The sequence below is a fragment of the Nestor notabilis genome, unplaced genomic scaffold, assembly GCF_000696875.1.
Source record: "Nestor notabilis isolate BGI_N333 unplaced genomic scaffold, ASM69687v1 Scaffold23443, whole genome shotgun sequence".
Taxonomy (NCBI): Eukaryota; Metazoa; Chordata; class Aves; order Psittaciformes; family Psittacidae; genus Nestor; species Nestor notabilis.
Window position 1 is genome coordinate 1 of NW_009923629.1, and position 17,730 is coordinate 17,730.

Sequence of the window (17,730 nt, forward strand, 5' to 3'; positions counted from 1 at the left end):
GCAAAGCCGGCTGAGCCTGAAGTTAAAGACCCCCTTAGTTAAAGCCCGCTTCCCGGGTTCACCTGCACCGGGGCAATTCCGAAGAGCTCTGAGTGTTGGTGAAGTACGAGCTCACTGCACAAACCTCCCTTCAAACCGAGCTCCTCATGGGCCCCACCTCCCTGTCCATGTGTTCATGGAGTCAGTGGCTTACAGAATCAGCTGGGTTGGAAAAGACCTTCAAGCTCATCCAGTCCAACCGTTCCCCAGCACTGCCAAGGCCACCACTAACCCATGTCACTGAGGGCCTTCTCTGTACGGTTTGTGAACACTTCCAGGGATGGTGATTCCACCTGCTGCTCATGTTCAGCTCCATTAACCAACACCCCCAGGTCCTTTTCCACCGAGCAGTTTTCCAGCCACTCTGCTCCAAGCCTAGAGAGTTGCATGGGGTTGGTGTGGCCCAAGCACTTTGCCTTGTTGAACCTCACACCATTGGCCACAGCCTGTTCAGATACCTCTGTGGAGCCTTCCTACCCTCCAGCGGAGCAACAGTGCTGGCCAGTTTGGTTTTGTCAAGGGTTTTACACAGGACCCTACCTGTGTTCTTTACTGTCAGATTTGCTTTGCAATCAGCCAGCCTGTTTAGAAGACCTTGGAAGGAGACCTGTGTCATCCCAGAGTGTGTGATAATCCCAGTCTTGTTTCTGCAGGAATCGAGGTTTCAAAAGCAGTGTTGTTCCCACATAGTTCAGAGCTATAAATTCACACTGTATGTTCACCACTTTTCTGAATTGCTCTGAAATTTGCTTAGAGGAGAAGCAGCAACCCCAGCAAATATTTTCCTTTGCACCCCGTGCAAGGGAGATGTTTGCAACTTCAGTTGTTTTAATTTTCCTTTGTCCAAAGCATTACAGTGATAAAAGCAGCTGCAAGTGCAGGATCTTATCTGAACATGAGAGTGGGGCAGTTCCACGTTGTTCACAGTCTTTCCCATGGCTCTTAGATTTTTCTGAGCTAGACATGCTTTATTTTTAATACCCGAATTACGTCCCGTCTCATTTTTTTTTCCAATGTATGTTTAATTATTTTGGGTTTGTTTTTGAACCTGTGTAAACGTTTGCAGCGGTTGGGACAGAACTTTTGTTCCCACAGTGTGTTTTATCACCTTGTTATGTGCAGTCAAGGAGTCCTTCTGCAGACCCACTGCCTGATCTTGTTAGTGTAAATACATAATTTTCTTTCAGACACATGAAAGATCACTTGTGATCATGTTAAGTGAACAAGTCTTAGGAAAGGTCTGCAGACTGTCGGGTGGATGTCCTTCCATTGAGCGCTGTTTTCTTCTGCTTTTAACTGTTTGTTAACTTCTGAGGTTTCCTTTCCTATCCTGTGGCTGCCTTTTTCATTTAGGCTGCTCTGTTGGAGGGTCTGAGAAGCTGAGTGGACTGTATCGGCACTCCTAGAAGCTTCTTTACCTAGTTCTAGACTAGAATGATCTTCTTCTGTAAACCCATGTTGACTGTTCTCCAGAGTGCAATCTTTATGCCTGTATCTAGTAGTTCTGCTTTTTATTATATATCATTACTATTTTTACAGTGATGGAAGTTAACAGATTATGGTTATATTAAATGTACAGTTAATACAGCAGAAAAGATTAAAAGGGGGATTTGCTCATTGTTTGCTTCGTATCATTTCAGGCTGACATCAGCTGGTCAGTGAATGGCATGCCACAAGGGACAATTAAACATCCTCTGGGGTATATTCCAATCATGGTGAAGTCCAAACTATGCAACCTCTATAATCTTTCTCCACAAGAGCTCATGCAGCACCATGAGGAGGAAGAGGTAACAGGGATTTTGTGGGTCAGGAAAATCTGGGTTTTACATGAGCAGTGTATCAGGCAGCTTCTCTTTACTCTAGTGTTTATATTTTGTTCCAGTTTGACTTTCTCTTTTCTCTGAATGTAAACCACCCTATTTATGGTGGTTCCATACAGCATCATGTCAAAATTTGCAGTCACAGGTGTCTTTGAATACATACTGTTTGGGAAACTATAACTTTATCAGTGTTAAGCTTTTATGTGACCAGAAAGAGGGTTTCTGCGCTGAAGATCCCTCTGGTTTCAGAACTTCAGAGTATTTATTTAAATAGTAGTTCATGTCAGCTCTACAAAGCTGTTCAGTTGACCACACAGGTTGCATTTTTCTTTTCTTCCTTCCTTTAAATTATGGAGCATGCATCCCTTTCCTTGCACTGTGTGCTACATTTAGACTTAGTAGTCACTGGCAAGGAGAGCAGCCTTTCCAAATGTAGTGCTGAAACATACGTCTTGTTATGTGTTTCATAGTTAAAACATTAAATGTTTGATTTTGCTGTATAATTCAGTCATTTTTGTCTTGTACTTAAAATGCTGGGTTATGAATTTTCTAAGCACATTAAAATAATTCTTCTTCCCCTGCCAGGAAATGGGAGGCTACTTTATAGTTAATGGCTTAGAAAAGGTTATTAGGATGCTGATTATGCCCAGGCGAAACTTCCCTCTTGCAATGACAAGACACAAATGGAAAAACAGAGGCCCTGGTTTCACAGAGTATGGTAAGCTGAGTGCTTCCTGCAGCATCCTGCTTGTAACTACTTGAGGACAAACAAGAGTGACCATCTAGAGCTGACTTTTGTTAGTTTGGTTTATTGTAGCTCTTGTGTAATGTTATTTTTTTTTACTACATAATAGTGCAAGCACGAGGCAGATGCTTGCTTTATGGGAGCTGTCTGAGCTCCCCATGCTGAGCAAGGCAACTCTATTGCAGTACATGTAACCTTTTGTTATGTGGAAGGTGTAACTAAAACCTTGTCTTCAGTAGAAGTCAGTGTAAACTGCTCAACTTGTCTGGCTGAATTTGGCTTATCCATTTGCCAACTTATTTGAGTTGGCAGATTTAATATATGTGGAAGAGATTAACCAAATTCTTGGCTGTCCCATTCCTGTGTCATGCATACTTAGTAAAAGGAGTTTAAAATTGAATTAAGCTAGAGATTTACGCTTTAAACTCAGGTGTTACCAGCTGCTGACTTGACTGGACTGTGTTGCTTGAGCACACACTGTAATTCCAGAGTAATTTCAAGGCACTGTCAATTTAAATGGTCCCATTTGGTTTTATTTTGTCCTGCAGCAGGACAGGGCCAGGCATGGGACAGGACCAGGAAACACTGCCTCAGTGGTACCACCCGAGCACAGAGATGTGAAAACTTCACCCAGAGGGCAATTAGGAAGATTATTTGTGCGTTGTTGAATCTTACAGCAGAGCTTGCAGGCAGAATAGTTGAGGCCTCAGGCTTGGCTTTTCTCTTTATGCATCTTCCAAGCCTCTCAGCGAGGGTTCTGGCTGTCCTGAGACATTTGTCCACTACTTGGTGAATTGAGCTGGTGTATTTATTTGAAATGTCAGACCTAATGCTGAAGCTAGTGATCTGTCTTGTATTCTCAGCCACCAAGTACCAAAGTTTCTCTGATGCAATTGTTTTACATCTGCTCAGACACGTCACAGCAGTGCAGCCAGCTGGATTTGTACAGCTCACATTGGTCTTTGCTTGTGTTCATTTTTGCAGGAGTGGTGATGCATTGTGTTAAGGCTGAGCACACTGCAATAAATATGAACCTTCACTACTTGGAAAATGGTTGTGTCATGGTAAACTTCATTTTTCAGAAAGAGTTGTTCTTCCTTCCCTTAGGATTTGCTCTGAAGGTAAACAATTAATGCTTGTGCTTTCTGGGTTGAATGAGTAAGTTTTGCTAAGCATTTTTATTTAAGTAATGGAAAGAAACTAATTCCAGAGTAAGTACATTTAGTCATCTTTGCTATACTGCCTGAAGAACTATAGTCCAAGCCAAGCCTATGCCTGTAATGTGACGCTTGCCTGCAGCAGAGGAAGTGCGTGCAGGGTCAGGAGAAGAGAGGGTGCATGGCTTTTTACTAATTAACGCTCTGGAAGAATAGCTATTGGAGGATGGAAGAGTTTGCCACCTAACATGAAAGATCTCACAATATAAGAGGACATGGAGCTTTTGGAGCGAGTCCAGAGGAGGCCATTAAGATGCTTTAAGGGCTGGAGACAGGCTGAGAGAGCTGAGCTGGTTCAGCCTGGAGAAGAGAAGGCTCTAGGGACACCTTAGAGCAGCTTCCAGTGCCTAAAGGGGTGACAAGAAATCTGGAGAGGGGCTTGTGACAAGGGCCTGTAGGGACAGCACAAAGGGGAATGGCTTTAACCTGACAGAGGGGAGATTGAGATGAGACATTAGGAAGAAGTTCTTCCCTGTGAGGGCGCTGAGGCGCTGGCACAGGGTGCCCAGAGAAGCTGTGGCTGCCCCATCCCTGGCAGTGTTCAAGGCCAGGGTGGGCACAGGGGCTTAGAACAACCTGCTCTAGTGGAAGGTGTCCCTGCCCGTGGCAGGGGGTTGGAACTGGATGAGCTTCAAGGTCCCTTCCTACCCAAATCGGTCTGGGATTCTATGATTCTTTAAACCTGCTGTATTCATATTGCTGTTGCATAATGCGTTTCACTTTTTCTCCACCGCTTTTCTTCAACTTCTGTTTCAACAAAAGTAGTTACCAAAAGTAGCTGATTACCTGTTGGTTTAATATGCAGAGGAATTGTACTGACTTTCTGGTAGTTCATGAGATCTCTGGATAAGCAGGGCCTGTTGTCTGAAGTTCATAGTCTTCCATAAGTAGTCACTCTATGGGTTTGCAGCCCTGCGTCAATCGAGGTCAGTTCTGTTCTGGTTTCCTGTGCCCAGTCCAGGTCCCACTGGGCAGAGTGCTGCTACTGCAGCCCCACTGTTCTTCTGTTGTGGCTAGAATTCTGGTTTCTTCTTGTGTAATCATCCCAGTCCTTCCCTCTTGTTCCTGTTGGACAAGAGGCAGCATGTGCTGGACAAGAGGCGGTATGTTCTCTCGCAGTTTCCAGGTTGTATATATCATGATCAAGCAGCAGAACTGGGTTTACATTGCTCCCTTTCTGCCTTAATGTCTTTTTCATGCAGCCTTCAATTTCTCCTGAACTTTCTGAAGCCTACTTAAATGTGATGAACAGTTACTTAAAGATGAGGCACATTTGTCAGTAAATACAGAATTAATTGGTGAACAAAATATCTGCTTAACCCTGATGTAAAGAAACTAGGAAGCAATTATAACATCAAGAGCTAAGAAGCTGGATTTAAGTATGAGCTTTAGTATATAAAGTGCTGAAACTGAAGTGAATTTGTCCTAATAGTTTTCATCAAAAAGCTAAATTGCCTTTTGGTTTGCATGAGAATAAGTAGTAGCTTGAGACAATGGTGAATTAAATTCATGTTTCTAAGTGAGCTCATTCTGTAAAGATAACTAATAAATCTTACCTAAACAGAGAAGCCCGTTAATTCAGAGGGTGCCAGTTTGTTGGGTTTTTTTTCCCCAGAGGTCTCACTGGAGTGGGAGTACTTGTAATCATCATCAGGGTGTGAATATCCCCTGCATTACTTACTGTCTAAGCACCTCAACCCCACAGCATTTTTCACTTTGCATGTGGAAAATTATTTCCTGCAGACTGAAAACCTAAATCAGTGGGGTGCCCTCGTTCTTTTGCTGTATTTTATGGACTGATGTTGCTATGACTTTGTTTTTCTGACCCAATATGCTTCTGTCTTTCAGGCATTAGTTAATTTCCCAGACTACCAGATTTTTGAAGAGTTGGTCAAAGGAAAGGAAGATGACACCTTTTATGTGAACTGTGTTACGGAGATGATGAGAGCAGTGGTGGATGCAGGCTGTTACACACAGCAAAATGTCCTTGAATACCTGGGAAAGAGCTTCAGAATAAAACTCAACCTTCCTGAGTGGTACAGCAATGGACAGGCTGCAGATTTAATTTTGAAGTATGTATGCATATAGAAGCGTGTGATTTGGTGTAGTTGTATTGAAATTACAGGCAGATTTAAAAGTACTCTGCCATATTACATACATCCCACTTTGTTGTAGTTTTCATGTACATTTATAAAACCAGTGGCCAGTTTTTGATGGTGCTCCAGGATGCTATGATATACAGGTATGATGCTGTATTCATGGGATTCAGAAATATATATTTTAATGGATTGACACAAGTATCCCTAAAATAGTTTTGGGAGAGGGTATCAGTTGTTATATAGAGGTGATTTTCTGATGTATTTGATGAAAAACATAAAGATTAAGGAAGAGAAGGTAGGTGACTGAGGCTCTATTTGTTGAACAGAAATGCTGCAATTTGTGGCACTTCATCAGTTTCACACAGTTGCTGACACCTCTGACAACAGTTACATTGATCTTTTAAAATGGTAGAAATTAGATGCTTTAAAATCTTGCTTCTTCCATGGGGTAAGTTAGAAAGGAAGAGCTGGCTTTGAGCCTGTCAGTGTCACAGGCACTCAGTAGGTGTAAGCTTTTTGAGAGGTTCTTTTAGCACATGAAAAGGATTATTTGGGATGATGTACTTGTAAATAGGGGGTGGTCATGTGGCTGGAAACCCAAGGGCAGCCTGCAGGTGCCACAGAGGGTGCTTAAAAGTCCAGAGACCAGCTGATGAAGACCAGCAGTGGAGATTTAGACTTTCTGTGGCAGGACACCGATAGTGTAAATAGTATTATTTTGTGATTTGCTGCTTGTTTCCAGCTCAGATTTGGGTGCACGTGTGTGAATATGTGCATGTATATGATTAATGTCATAGCTACTGTAAAATAACATTCAAACCTCATCCTTTGACTGGCCCCGACTGGAGTATCTGCTACATAAACTGTATACTTACAAGGACATCTAACATGGAAGTGTATAAAATCAATCTTTCACAAGGTTTATCTTTATCTGATCAACCAGATACATCCTTAACAAAACTAGCACCTTAAGTGGATAATGTTTTGGCTCAGTCTCTGGGATTTTTGTATTATTTCTGGGTATTTTCATACATTACTAAGGGCAACTGGAAAAGCTGGTGCCTTGTTGGGCCTTTTAGCAAAAAAAAACCCACCTTGGTTTGTGATTGTTTAGGAGGAACTTGAAGACCAGCTAGCATGAAGAGATGGTGTTAGGTATCTTCCTCCTTTCTTTTCCTCCAGCAAGTGTATCTGCATCCACCTGACAAACAGAACAGAAAAGTTCTACCTGCTCTGCATGATGACCCGGAAGCTGTATGCCTTTGCCAAAGGGGAATGCATGGAGGATAATCCAGACAGTCTGATGAACCAAGAAGTGCTTACCCCAGGACAGCTTTTCCTTATGTTCTTGAGGGTAAGGTCTTACGGGATTTAAACCTGTGAATGTAATGGTCATACAGTCCAGACTCCACAGTGACCATGGGGAGAAGTGCAGGAGCCAGACTGAAGAGCAGGGAGCCTGGATATGCTATGCAGGCTTGAGAGAGTGCTGAGGTAGTGCAAGCAGGCAGTGAGTTGAGGAAGGCTTGGGTGTCTCAGTATAAGGTACTCAATATGCTGCAGAAAAGCCTGAACAAAACCTGGATTAAAGAGCTTTGTAGCCTTCCAGAGCAAATCAAAGTGACCCATTCAGAGTGGAAGTCTGAGGAAGGAGGAATACTGATCCCTCCGCTGCTTTAAGAGGGTTTTGAAACAGCATACTTCTGTTGCATCAGTTGACATAGGAGTGGTAAAGCTCTGCCTTGTTCTGATTTTGCTGCTCTTTCATGTGGCAAATGTACAAGAAAATAGCTTTCCCCATCTTCCAAAAGTGATGATTCATGGTGTCATCACTGTCCCATCTTGAAATTCCTTTACAGATCAGGAAGTTGATAGCAGGCTTCTGACTTACACAGTGAATCTCTTACTGGTGATGTAAATATGTGGTTTCCTGGTCTATTTCAATTCAATATTAATTCAGTTTATTTCTAGGGATTCCTCATTTTAGGGTGCCAGGGGGAAAGCATTCCTGTCCAGAAGCTGGACTATCCCATGAAAATCGTTGTGGAAGAGTAGTACATGCAAGTGATGTGAAGTTCTAATTTGAGTCTTTTATTTTCCTGTTTTAAACGTGAATCTCTCACTTTTAAACCATAGGAGAGGCTTGAAAGCTGGTTGCAGTCTGTTAAGTTCGTTCTGGAGAAAAGATCAGAAAAGGCTGATGTCAGCATAAATGCAGACAGCTTGGTGAAGGCTTTCAGCCTGGCCACGGACTTTACCAAGCCCTTTGAATACCTGCTTGCAACTGGTAACCTACGATCTAAAACTGGTAAATCTTCAGGCTTAAGAAGCCTTTTTCTTTTTTTCCCTTCTAAATAGGATGAGAAACAACATAAAACTGAGCTCTTAACTGAAAGCAACTGCTTGTATGCAGATATTGTGTTGTGTATGCAGGTATTGTGTATGCAGACTGAATCAGGGGAAGTGGTTAAGGAAAAGGATAGTTGAGGAAAAAGGCAAGATTTCTCCTCAAGCATAGCCTTTATGCATGGTATAAAAAGCCACTATGCAGATAAATAGTTGAAACTAAATTTAGCATTGTCCAAAACAGCAACCATATTGTGATTTGTTTTCCCAAAGATTGTCTCCTCTTAGAAGGTGGAATGTAAGGCAGAGAAGGGGCATTTATCAGGACTGCCCTATTGGTCATGTGAGAGAAACTGCTTTGCTAACATGTATTTCAGATTTACCTGGTGCTTCCATGAAGTGTCCAGTGTGATGTTGGGCTGGAATGCCCACTAGAAAATGAAATGAGATGGGAAAGCCACAGAATTTCAGTAAAATATACCAGCTGCAGATCCCCAAGTCACTTCCCTGGGAATGACTTTCCTGTCTGCTGGAAAGGAGTTAGATTTTTGAACAATTGCTTGGAATATGAAGTCTCTCGACCTCTTGCACATCACCGAGTTGCCTGTGCACAAGTAACAGCATGTGTGCCTTCTGCTGTTTGGAACCTGGTGCTGTGAGCACCTTTAGGGCTCATCAGTGAAAACCAAGAAACTGCTTTGCAACATCACACTTTATCTGTTAAAGCTGAACAACACCCTGACATAAATCTCACTTCTGTTCCCAAGGCCTGGGCATGTTGCAGGACAGCGGTCTGTGTGTGGTGGGAGACAAGCTGAATTTTGTCCGGTACCTCTCCCACTTCCGCTGCGTACACAGAGGAGCCGCGTTTTCCCAGATGAGAACTACAACAGTCCGCAAGCTGCTGCCTGAGTCCTGGGGCTTCCTGTGCCCTGTGGACACCCCGGATGGAGAACCCTGCGGGCTCATGAACCACATGACAGCCCTGTGTGAAATAGTGACCGAGATGGTGCCTGTGAGGGACATCCCACCTTTGTTATGTTCCCTGGGTATGTTTTACTGGCTTGATCATTTAATGCAGCAGACTTCCTTTTTACCTTTCTGCCCTGCAAACCTGTATGTGGGAAAGCTACTCCCACTTTCACTAGAGAAGGTGAAATCAATTTAAACCTGTACTTACTGTGCTGGTTCTTAGTGGTAAGTAGCACGTTGCTCTTAGAGGCGTGTCGACCTTTTGGAGAGTGTAAAGTTCAAGGTAAATGTGTCTAAGGTGTGTGCTGTAGAGTGAAGATGTTTATGAAGCACAAGGAATTGCACAGTCTACTGTGCTCAGGGCTTCTAAGCTCTGAGAAATTGGACCAAGCAGGGACTTTCTGATGCTGCTGGTGACTTGCATTAAACTGTAGCTCGCTTATGATGACCACAATAATGAGAATCCTTATTCCAGTCAGAAAAACGGGCAGGGGAATTGCATTCTTAGTTGTGCATGTCTTATGTTTTCCACCTGCAGCTTTGCCCTCTAGGTCTTAAGTTTTGGATGTCTCAGAAAGCATTTTAGCGTGCCCTGAGGCTTCCTGCAGACACAACTCCTGTGTTCTGTTTGCTTTTCTGGGCTGTTCCTTCTACCAACCCCTCTTCCCACAGGTGTCACCCCCCTGGATGCGACTCCAAGCAAGCCTTACACTGAGTGCTACAGAGTTGTGTTGGATGGCTCTGTGGTGGGCTGGGTAGAGTGGGACCTGGCTCCTGGGATCGCAGAAACCCTCCGCTGGTTCAAGGTTGTCTTCTTTAAAACGCTTCTTAGCTGAACATGCTTAATATGCAGCAGTCAAAAATAGGCATGTTTGGAACTCTTCTCTCTTGTTTTAATGTGACCCAGAATGTTATCTTTGGCTGTATATTGGTATTGGAGCGGGCTTTTCTGTTTTTCTTGTTTATATCCATATATTTGGTCTGTTGCCTTATGGAATCATGATTTTTGAGAAGGAATTCTTCTCAAAGATGGACATACTCTGTCCTTTTCTTGAAGTGTTTGGAAAATCTCCTCTCCACCATTTTATATTAGCAGCTACACCTGTGGTTGGCATTTGCATTGTGTAGCCTGTTGGATGCAGCTTAACTAAACCAGTGTAGGTTTGTGTTTCTAAATTGGTATTTTTTTTGCACAAACAGATAACACAAGAAAAGAGATTTCCTGCACGGGCAGAAGTGGTCCTTATCCCAATGACAGGAAAACCCAGCCTGTATCCTGGGTTGTTCATTTTTACTACCCCTTGCCGGATGGTGCGGCCTGTCAGAAACCTGATGTATGGAAGGAATGAATGGATTGGTACTCTGGAACAGGTGGGAATTGAGTATTTCCTTTATAAAGCACTGGCTGTTACAGAGGTGCCCAGCATCAAAAGCACAGTTTTGGAAAATATTTGTGAAAGGAGCTGAAGATGGGACATAAGGAGCTTGTGTTGAAGAGCTGGCGTAGGTGGCGAAAGGGTTTTCACACCTCCTGCTCATTGGCTTCTGGTAAATGTTGTAGCTGGACTGTAGAGATCTTTTTGAGGGATGGAAATCTGCTCTTAGCGGAGCTTTTGAGGTGCAGGTTTGCTGTCTTGTATGTACTGTCTCATCTCGTTTTACATCATGTTCTTCAAATTGCCCATGGGTAGCCAAGCAGTGGATGCTGGGGAACTGGGCCATTTGGAACAATTAAAATGGGAAACAGGAAGAAGGACATGTTACTGCAGTTTTGTATTTCCAGACTTGCTTTCCTTGCAGCTGGTCTGTGATTGTGATAGGCAGTTTAACAACTATCTGATATTCTTCTTGCCTGCTAATACACTAAGGTGCAGGCAATGACCACAGCTAGGACTGAAGTGGATAAAAAGACTTGGGAGGCAGCTTTGTGTTGCTTTCTTCCCTTTAAAAGAAGGAAGTGAATGAGCATTGTCCAATTTGATGCTTGCAGATCTTCATGAACGTGGCCACAATAGAGTCAGAGGTGGTACCTGGAATAACCACTCACCAGGAGCTCTTCCCTCACAGCATTCTGAGTGTAGTGGCCAACCTCATTCCCTTCTCCGACCATAACCAAAGTCCACGGAACATGTACCAGTGCCAGATGGGTAAGTGCTGTGGTACCTAATGCTGCAAGTGTCTGGGCAAGGGAGAGGGGAAAAATGTGTCACATGTCTATTTCAGTGTGTCTTCCCACATTCCCAAATAAAAGCTCTTTTCAGCTGCTTTTTCAACATTAAGGTTGATGAACATCCATGATTTTTTTTTTTTTACATGGCAAAGTAAATGAAGGCAAGTTTATCATTCTGGCTGCCTTCTGGAGGGCATTCTAGGTTGTTGCAGTCATAGAATCATTCCATCAGCTGGGTTGGAAAAGACTTTCAAGATCATCCAGTCCAACCGTTCCCAGCACTGCCAAGGCCACCACTAACCCATGTCACTGAGGGCCTCGTCTACATGGTTTGTGAACACTTCCAGGGACGGTGACTCCACCACTGCCCTGGGCAGCCTGTTCCAATGCCCAGCTGCCCCTTTGGGGAAGGAATTGTTCCCAATATCCAGCCTAAACCTGCCCTGGTGCAGCTTGAGGCCATTTCCTCTTGTCCTGTCCCTTGTTCCTTGGGAGCAGAGACCAGCCCCCTCCTGGCTCCATCCTCCTTTCAGGGAGCTGTAGAGAGGGATAAGGTGCCCCCTGAGCCTTCTCTTCTCCAGACTAAACCCCCCAGGTCCCTCAGTTGTTCCTCATCACACTTGTGCTCCAGGCCCTGCACCAGCTCCATTGCCCTTCAGTAAGTCTGGTTTGTTTTTTTCTTACTTAGATATTGCTGATCACATAGACAAGCAAAGGGCACTGCACCAGCTGTGTGGTGGTGTTAGTGTCTGACAGCTGTGCTGCCAGCAGTCCTCTCATCCCCACAACCAGCAGAGGCTAACTGACTTCTCACTGGTGGGTACGGTAGGTGCTCTGCAGTGCTCAGGGTGAGGTTTCCTTGCCACCTGTCTTCACTGAGTGAGTGCTGTCTTGACACTGCAGCTGTTGAGAGGACATTTGCCAGGCATCTGCTGCAAGAGAATACAGCACTGTGGCGGCACAGTAGGGGTTTTTTTCCTGACAAGAATATGACAAAGATTTAAATTGATTGATTTGCTTGTCTGAAAGAAGTAGAGATAGGATATGAGGCCCTTAGGGACATGGTTTAGTGGTGGACTTGGCAGTCCTCCAGTAACAGTTTGATTTGGTGATCTTAAAGGTCTTTTCCAACCTCGTTGATTCTGTGTAGTGGGGCTTCAATCAGCTGAGGTGCAAGAGATGTGCAGAAGCTTATTAAAACCAAAAAAACCCGAGGCTAAGAGAATGTGGGTTGGGAATTCGAGAGAAGAAATCTCATTATTTTGATAGCATCACTGGCATATTACATTCCTGGCAATATGAGCAGAAAGATATCCTTAAACTGCTACTACTTTTTCATACTTATCTGAAAGTACTGATGTGACTATTGCTCAAAACTTGTTTTCCTTGCCAGCATATTTGTACTGCAAAAGCAAACACTTTTCTGGCCTGGACATAAAATGTAAGGTGTGCCTCGCTATGGGAAATTATGGGGAGAGTTAAAAAATACCCAACCAAATTAAAAATGAACCAAGCAAAAACCCGAACCCCACCATACCAATCTTATTGGAGATACTGAAATTGCAGAAGAGACACAAAATTACAACTAGTCCTTAGGAAATGCTATGAAAGGAATTGAGCGTTGAGGTTCATAGAACCTTTTATAGCTGGACTTCGGGCACATACTAATTTCCAAGAGTTTTAAGATTGATAATCCCTCTACATTGTAAATATTTCCAGCTTTCTTCCTAACCAGATACATGGGGAATGAAACATAGATTAACTTTGACCTGATCCTGGGTAAATCCAACTTTCTTTACAGGAAAGCAAACCATGGGGTTTCCGGTTTATAACTACAAGGATCGCTCGGATAACAAGCTGTACCACCTTCACACTCCCCAGAGCCCTCTCGTGCGGCCCAGCATGTATGACTATTACGGGATGGACAGCTATCCAGTTGGCACCAATTCAGTTGTGGCTGTCATCTCCTACAGTGGCTATGACATGGAAGATGCGATGGTAAGCTACCGAAGGAGAAATCCTGCTGTCCTGTAAAGGGACTGGGAGGAAGGGTGATATCTAACTGAGGAGAGCCTGATTTCTTCTTTTGCTAGTCCACAGACTCTGTTAGGACAGATCTAGGAGCACAGTGGTCAAGTGTTGTTACAGCAAGTAATGCTGGAAGTACTGAGAGCAGAGCAGAGCTCCCTTGTGCAAGGCGGTGGGCTTCCAGCATTGAGAAATACTGGGGTTCCAGGAGGTTTGGGCCTTTTGGAACAGTGACTTGCTGGGAGGCTTTGTTTAGGAAGGCAATGATAAAAGCATAAGCATCAGATGAGAATGGAAATGTGTTTTGTGTTGCAGTTACCATCAAGTCTGTAATAAGCCTTTGTTATTTCTTTGTAGATTGTGAACAGATCTTCCTGGCAGAGAGGGTTTGCCTACGGAAGCGTTATCAAGATGGAAAGCATTGACCTTTCCCTTAAAGCCAGTAGGGCAGGCGATAATTTAGTCTTTGGCATCAAGCCTGGTGACCCAAATGTCTCAGAGAAGTTGGATGGTGATGGACTTCCTTTTGTTGGCTCCATCCTACAGCCTGGGGACCCCTTCTACAGCTTCATGAACCTCAACACAGGGGAGACCTTCACTGTGTACTATTCGTAAGTACACCTTGTCCCTCCTGGCTCCACACACCAGTCTGAGAGCAGTCGGTCCTGATGAGCTGCAGTATCTTCTCCAGATGTTCCCTTCTCTCCTCAGGTGATAGTGTCCATGTCCTGACAGAGAGTGAATTTCATGTTGTAGGTGACTCCCATGCACGTGTCACGGCTTTTCTCTAAGCCAGCATATGCTGCAGAGCTTCTTATCCCAGGAGGAGAATCTGAGGCCAGTAAAAAGAAAGAGCTTGCAGAAATGTTTCGCTGTCTCCCAAGGACTGTTCCTCTGCTCAAGCCCTGTAGTCATTTTCTGTAGCTTTGTTTGAATTGATTTGCATGAGGGCTTCTGTCCACAAGAAACGGCTAAAACACCACCAAACAGAAAACCAAAACAAAGTTCCTGGTCCCAGAGACTTGCCAGAAAAACTTGTAAGCAAAGATTAGATATTAGGAAGAAGTTCTTCCCTGTGAGGGTGCTGAGGCACTGGCACAGGGTGCCCAGAGAAGCTGTGGCTGCCCCATCCCTGGCAGTGTTCAAGGCCAGGTTGGACACAGGGGCTTGGAGCAACCTGCTCTAGTGGAAGGTGTCCCTGCCTGTGGCAGGGGGTTGGAACTGGATGAGCTTTAAGGTCCCTTCCAACCCAAACCATTTTATAATTCTAAGTTGTTACAGGATTAGGGGGTTCGAAGAGCATTTCTATTAACATTGCAGCTTCCAAACTGCTAGTACATTAAATTGTGTCAACAGTATTCCTTCTTCCCCCATGGAATATTTCAGGGATAAGTTTTGTCAGATTGATTCTGAACTTCCATTGAAAGAGGGAAGGCTGCTGAGGCTTTAATTTAAACCCTCTTAATTCTTTCAGGAAAGGGAAACAAAAACATTGACAAAACCTGACACATTTAAGTGCATCGTGCAGTCTGTACAACTTCAGGCCTTACATGTGTCTCTACAGCATTGACAGAGTGAGGATAATGCTGCGTAGCATTATGAAGGCAAATTAGTTTGAGAAGAACTTGAGTAACACACTAAGTGGTCTTACTGGGAAAGCTGTTGGTTATTGCTTTAACAGAGCCTAACGGTGCCTTAGCTGCACTGGGGAAACTGCTGTGGACTCAGTCATCCTGGTTGTAGAGCAGAGTAAGGAGATTCAGCACATGGTAGTGGGGATGTGGAAGCTCAGCTTTGTCCTTGCACTTGTGGAGCCCTTTGGCTTTCCCACCCCGTGCTTCTGCTCCCCAGCTCTCTCGTGGCAGCCCAGTCTTAGTTCTGGTTCCTTATCCGGAGACACATTTTACCTCTACCATCCAGCTTTTGTTCATTCTTGGTCCAAATCAGACTTAGAATTCCTACAGAGATGTGAGTTTCCCAGCTCTCAGAGTTGGGTCCTGCCCCTCATTTGCCAAAAAACCCCAGGGTCCTTCAGAGGGAGTTCTCCCCACTGTCCTAAGTGCTGCATACATTGCTAGATTTTATGTGGGGCTTGGAAGAGAGGGAAGAGAGATTCTTTGACTTCAAAAGTTTGAACAAACTTGGAAGAGGCTTATGAAGCACAGTTTGGGGTGTTTGTGGTGATGGCCAGTACCCTGGTTGCACTTGGACACAGCAAAATACAGCTTTCAAACAAAAGCCAAACTTAGGCAAACACTGTGTTCATTAGGACTTTAAAGGAGAGAAAGAACAGTGACCTTGTCCTAACATGGGACAAAATATATTTATTCCTTAGCTGTTGTCTCCAAAACCAGGGGATAGTTTGGGCTGAAAATTCTAGAACACCAGTTCAGCCTGCAGAAGACCCCTAGCACATGGAGCACCAGGCTGAGGAGTCATCTGGAGAAGCAGCATGCCCCGGGACAAGGGACTTGCTGGCAAAGCCCTCTCAGCTCACACTGTGCCTTCCCTTTCTGCTCTGAACTTTCTTCTCTGCTTTGCACCAAACCTGGATCTTTATTTTGATATCCCACCAAGATGGTATTGAATGTATTGAGGGTAGGGAGAAGGGCTGCTGCCTTGACACAAATCAGCTGGCACTGGGATGCAGTTTGTCGGATAAAGTAGGATGCAGATGAACCAGGTTCAAATGATCTTTATTTTAAATAACCTGAAGTTGTAGCTGTGCTTCTAGTATGAGAAAAGCAACTTAATGGCACTTGTGTGATGCCACTGTGGTGCTTCCTTGCCCTCATTCTCTGGCTACTGAATAGTACTTTTCCAGAACAGTAAATTAGCCCCCTGACCGCTTTGCTATGTTTGTTTTTTCCCCACATACACAGGAGTAAGGAAGTTGGCATTGTGGACAACGTCAGGTTATGCAGCAATGACCGTGGCACTGGGAAGTTCAAGAAGGCTTGTATCACCGTGAGGGTTCCCCGGAATCCAACCATTGGAGACAAATTTGCCAGCCGTCACGGACAGAAAGGTATCCTGAGCCAGCTCTGGCCAGCGGAGGACATGCCCTTCACCGAGAACGGGATGGTTCCAGACATCCTCTTCAACCCTCACGGCTTTCCCTCCCGCATGACCATTGGGATGTTAATTGAGAGCATGGCGGGGAAGTCAGCGGCGCTGCACGGCATCTCCTACGACGCCACTCCCTTCACCTTCACAGAGAAGAATTCTGCCCTGAAGTACTTTGGTGAGACTTTAGCGAGTGCTGGTTATAACTTCTTTGGGACAGAAAAGATGTACAGTGGCATCAGCGGCCTGGAGCTGGAGGCAGAGATCTTTGTGGGAGTGGTGTATTACCAGCGCCTGCGCCACATGGTCTCGGACAAGTTCCAGGTGAGGACCACGGGGCCCCGAGATGCTGTCACCAACCAGCCTGTCAAAGGGAGGAACGTGGAAGGTGGGATTCGCTTCGGTGAGATGGAACGAGATGCTTTGCTGGCTCATGGCACCTCCTTCTTGCTGCAAGACCGGCTGTTCAACTGCTCTGATGGCTCCATCGCCTATGTGTGCACGAGCTGTGGCAGCATGACATCTCCCGTGCTGGAGAAACAGCCCCACTCTTCCTCCATGCCAAGCAGCAGGAGGTACTCCTGCTCTGTCTGCAGCGAGGTGGATGCCATCGAGGTTGTCCCTGTGCCCCACGTCTTCCGGTACTTCGTGGCAGAGCTGGCAGCCATGAACATAAAAACGAAGCTCAAAGTGGAGTAGCGCTGCTGCCCCTGGGCATGGCGATGCTGCTGCTGGCAGGGAGGAAGCACAGGTCAGTCCTGCCTCTGCCCCGCTGCGGGTTTCAAGTGTTAACTCAGTTCTCAGGTTCTTAAACGTTTGCAAGATTAATTTGGTGTTGGTATTGCGACGGGGTGGTCGCTGAGCTGTGTGGCGAGGAAACACAGCTCTGCTGAAGTTCATTTGCACTTCCTAAAGGATCACGGGCACCAGGCGTAAAGAAATCAAGCAATATCACTGCTCCCACCAGGCTGCTGTGTTGAGAGCGGTGCGGGTTCTTCGTTCTCCGAGTGCTGGCTGCAGCTGCAAAGAAGTCGTAAAACAGCATGAAGTGAATGCTGGAAATGATGGGGAAAAAAAGAGAGAATCTTTTAGGTTTTCAAGAAAAATCCTTGCAAAACGTATGCCTGAATAATGGGTACGTGTTAAAGTGATTAGACATGTTTTGCTTTGCTTTATTTCAACACATGTGCCTTGGAACTCATGAAGAAGGCAGCACCAAGTCTTACCG

The 17,730-nt window shown here is 44.8% G+C and overlaps 1 protein-coding gene across 1 annotated transcript; it reads left to right on the forward strand.

Moving 5' to 3' along the window:
• The first annotated feature begins 1,685 nt into the window (after nucleotides 1-1,685).
• Nucleotides 1,686-17,201, forward strand: POLR1B (polymerase (RNA) I polypeptide B, 128kDa). Its single transcript, XM_010012257.1, has 13 exons — nucleotides 1,686-1,826; nucleotides 2,445-2,577; nucleotides 3,589-3,725; nucleotides 5,670-5,893; nucleotides 7,103-7,274; nucleotides 8,057-8,228; nucleotides 9,034-9,315; nucleotides 9,911-10,044; nucleotides 10,439-10,609; nucleotides 11,229-11,385; nucleotides 13,210-13,406; nucleotides 13,794-14,047; nucleotides 16,319-17,201. The coding sequence occupies exons 1-13, from the start codon at nucleotides 1,707-1,709 to the stop codon at nucleotides 17,199-17,201; spliced, it is 3,036 nt and encodes a 1,011-aa protein (XP_010010559.1). The 5' UTR covers nucleotides 1,686-1,706.
• Nucleotides 17,202-17,730: the final 529 nt, after the last annotated feature.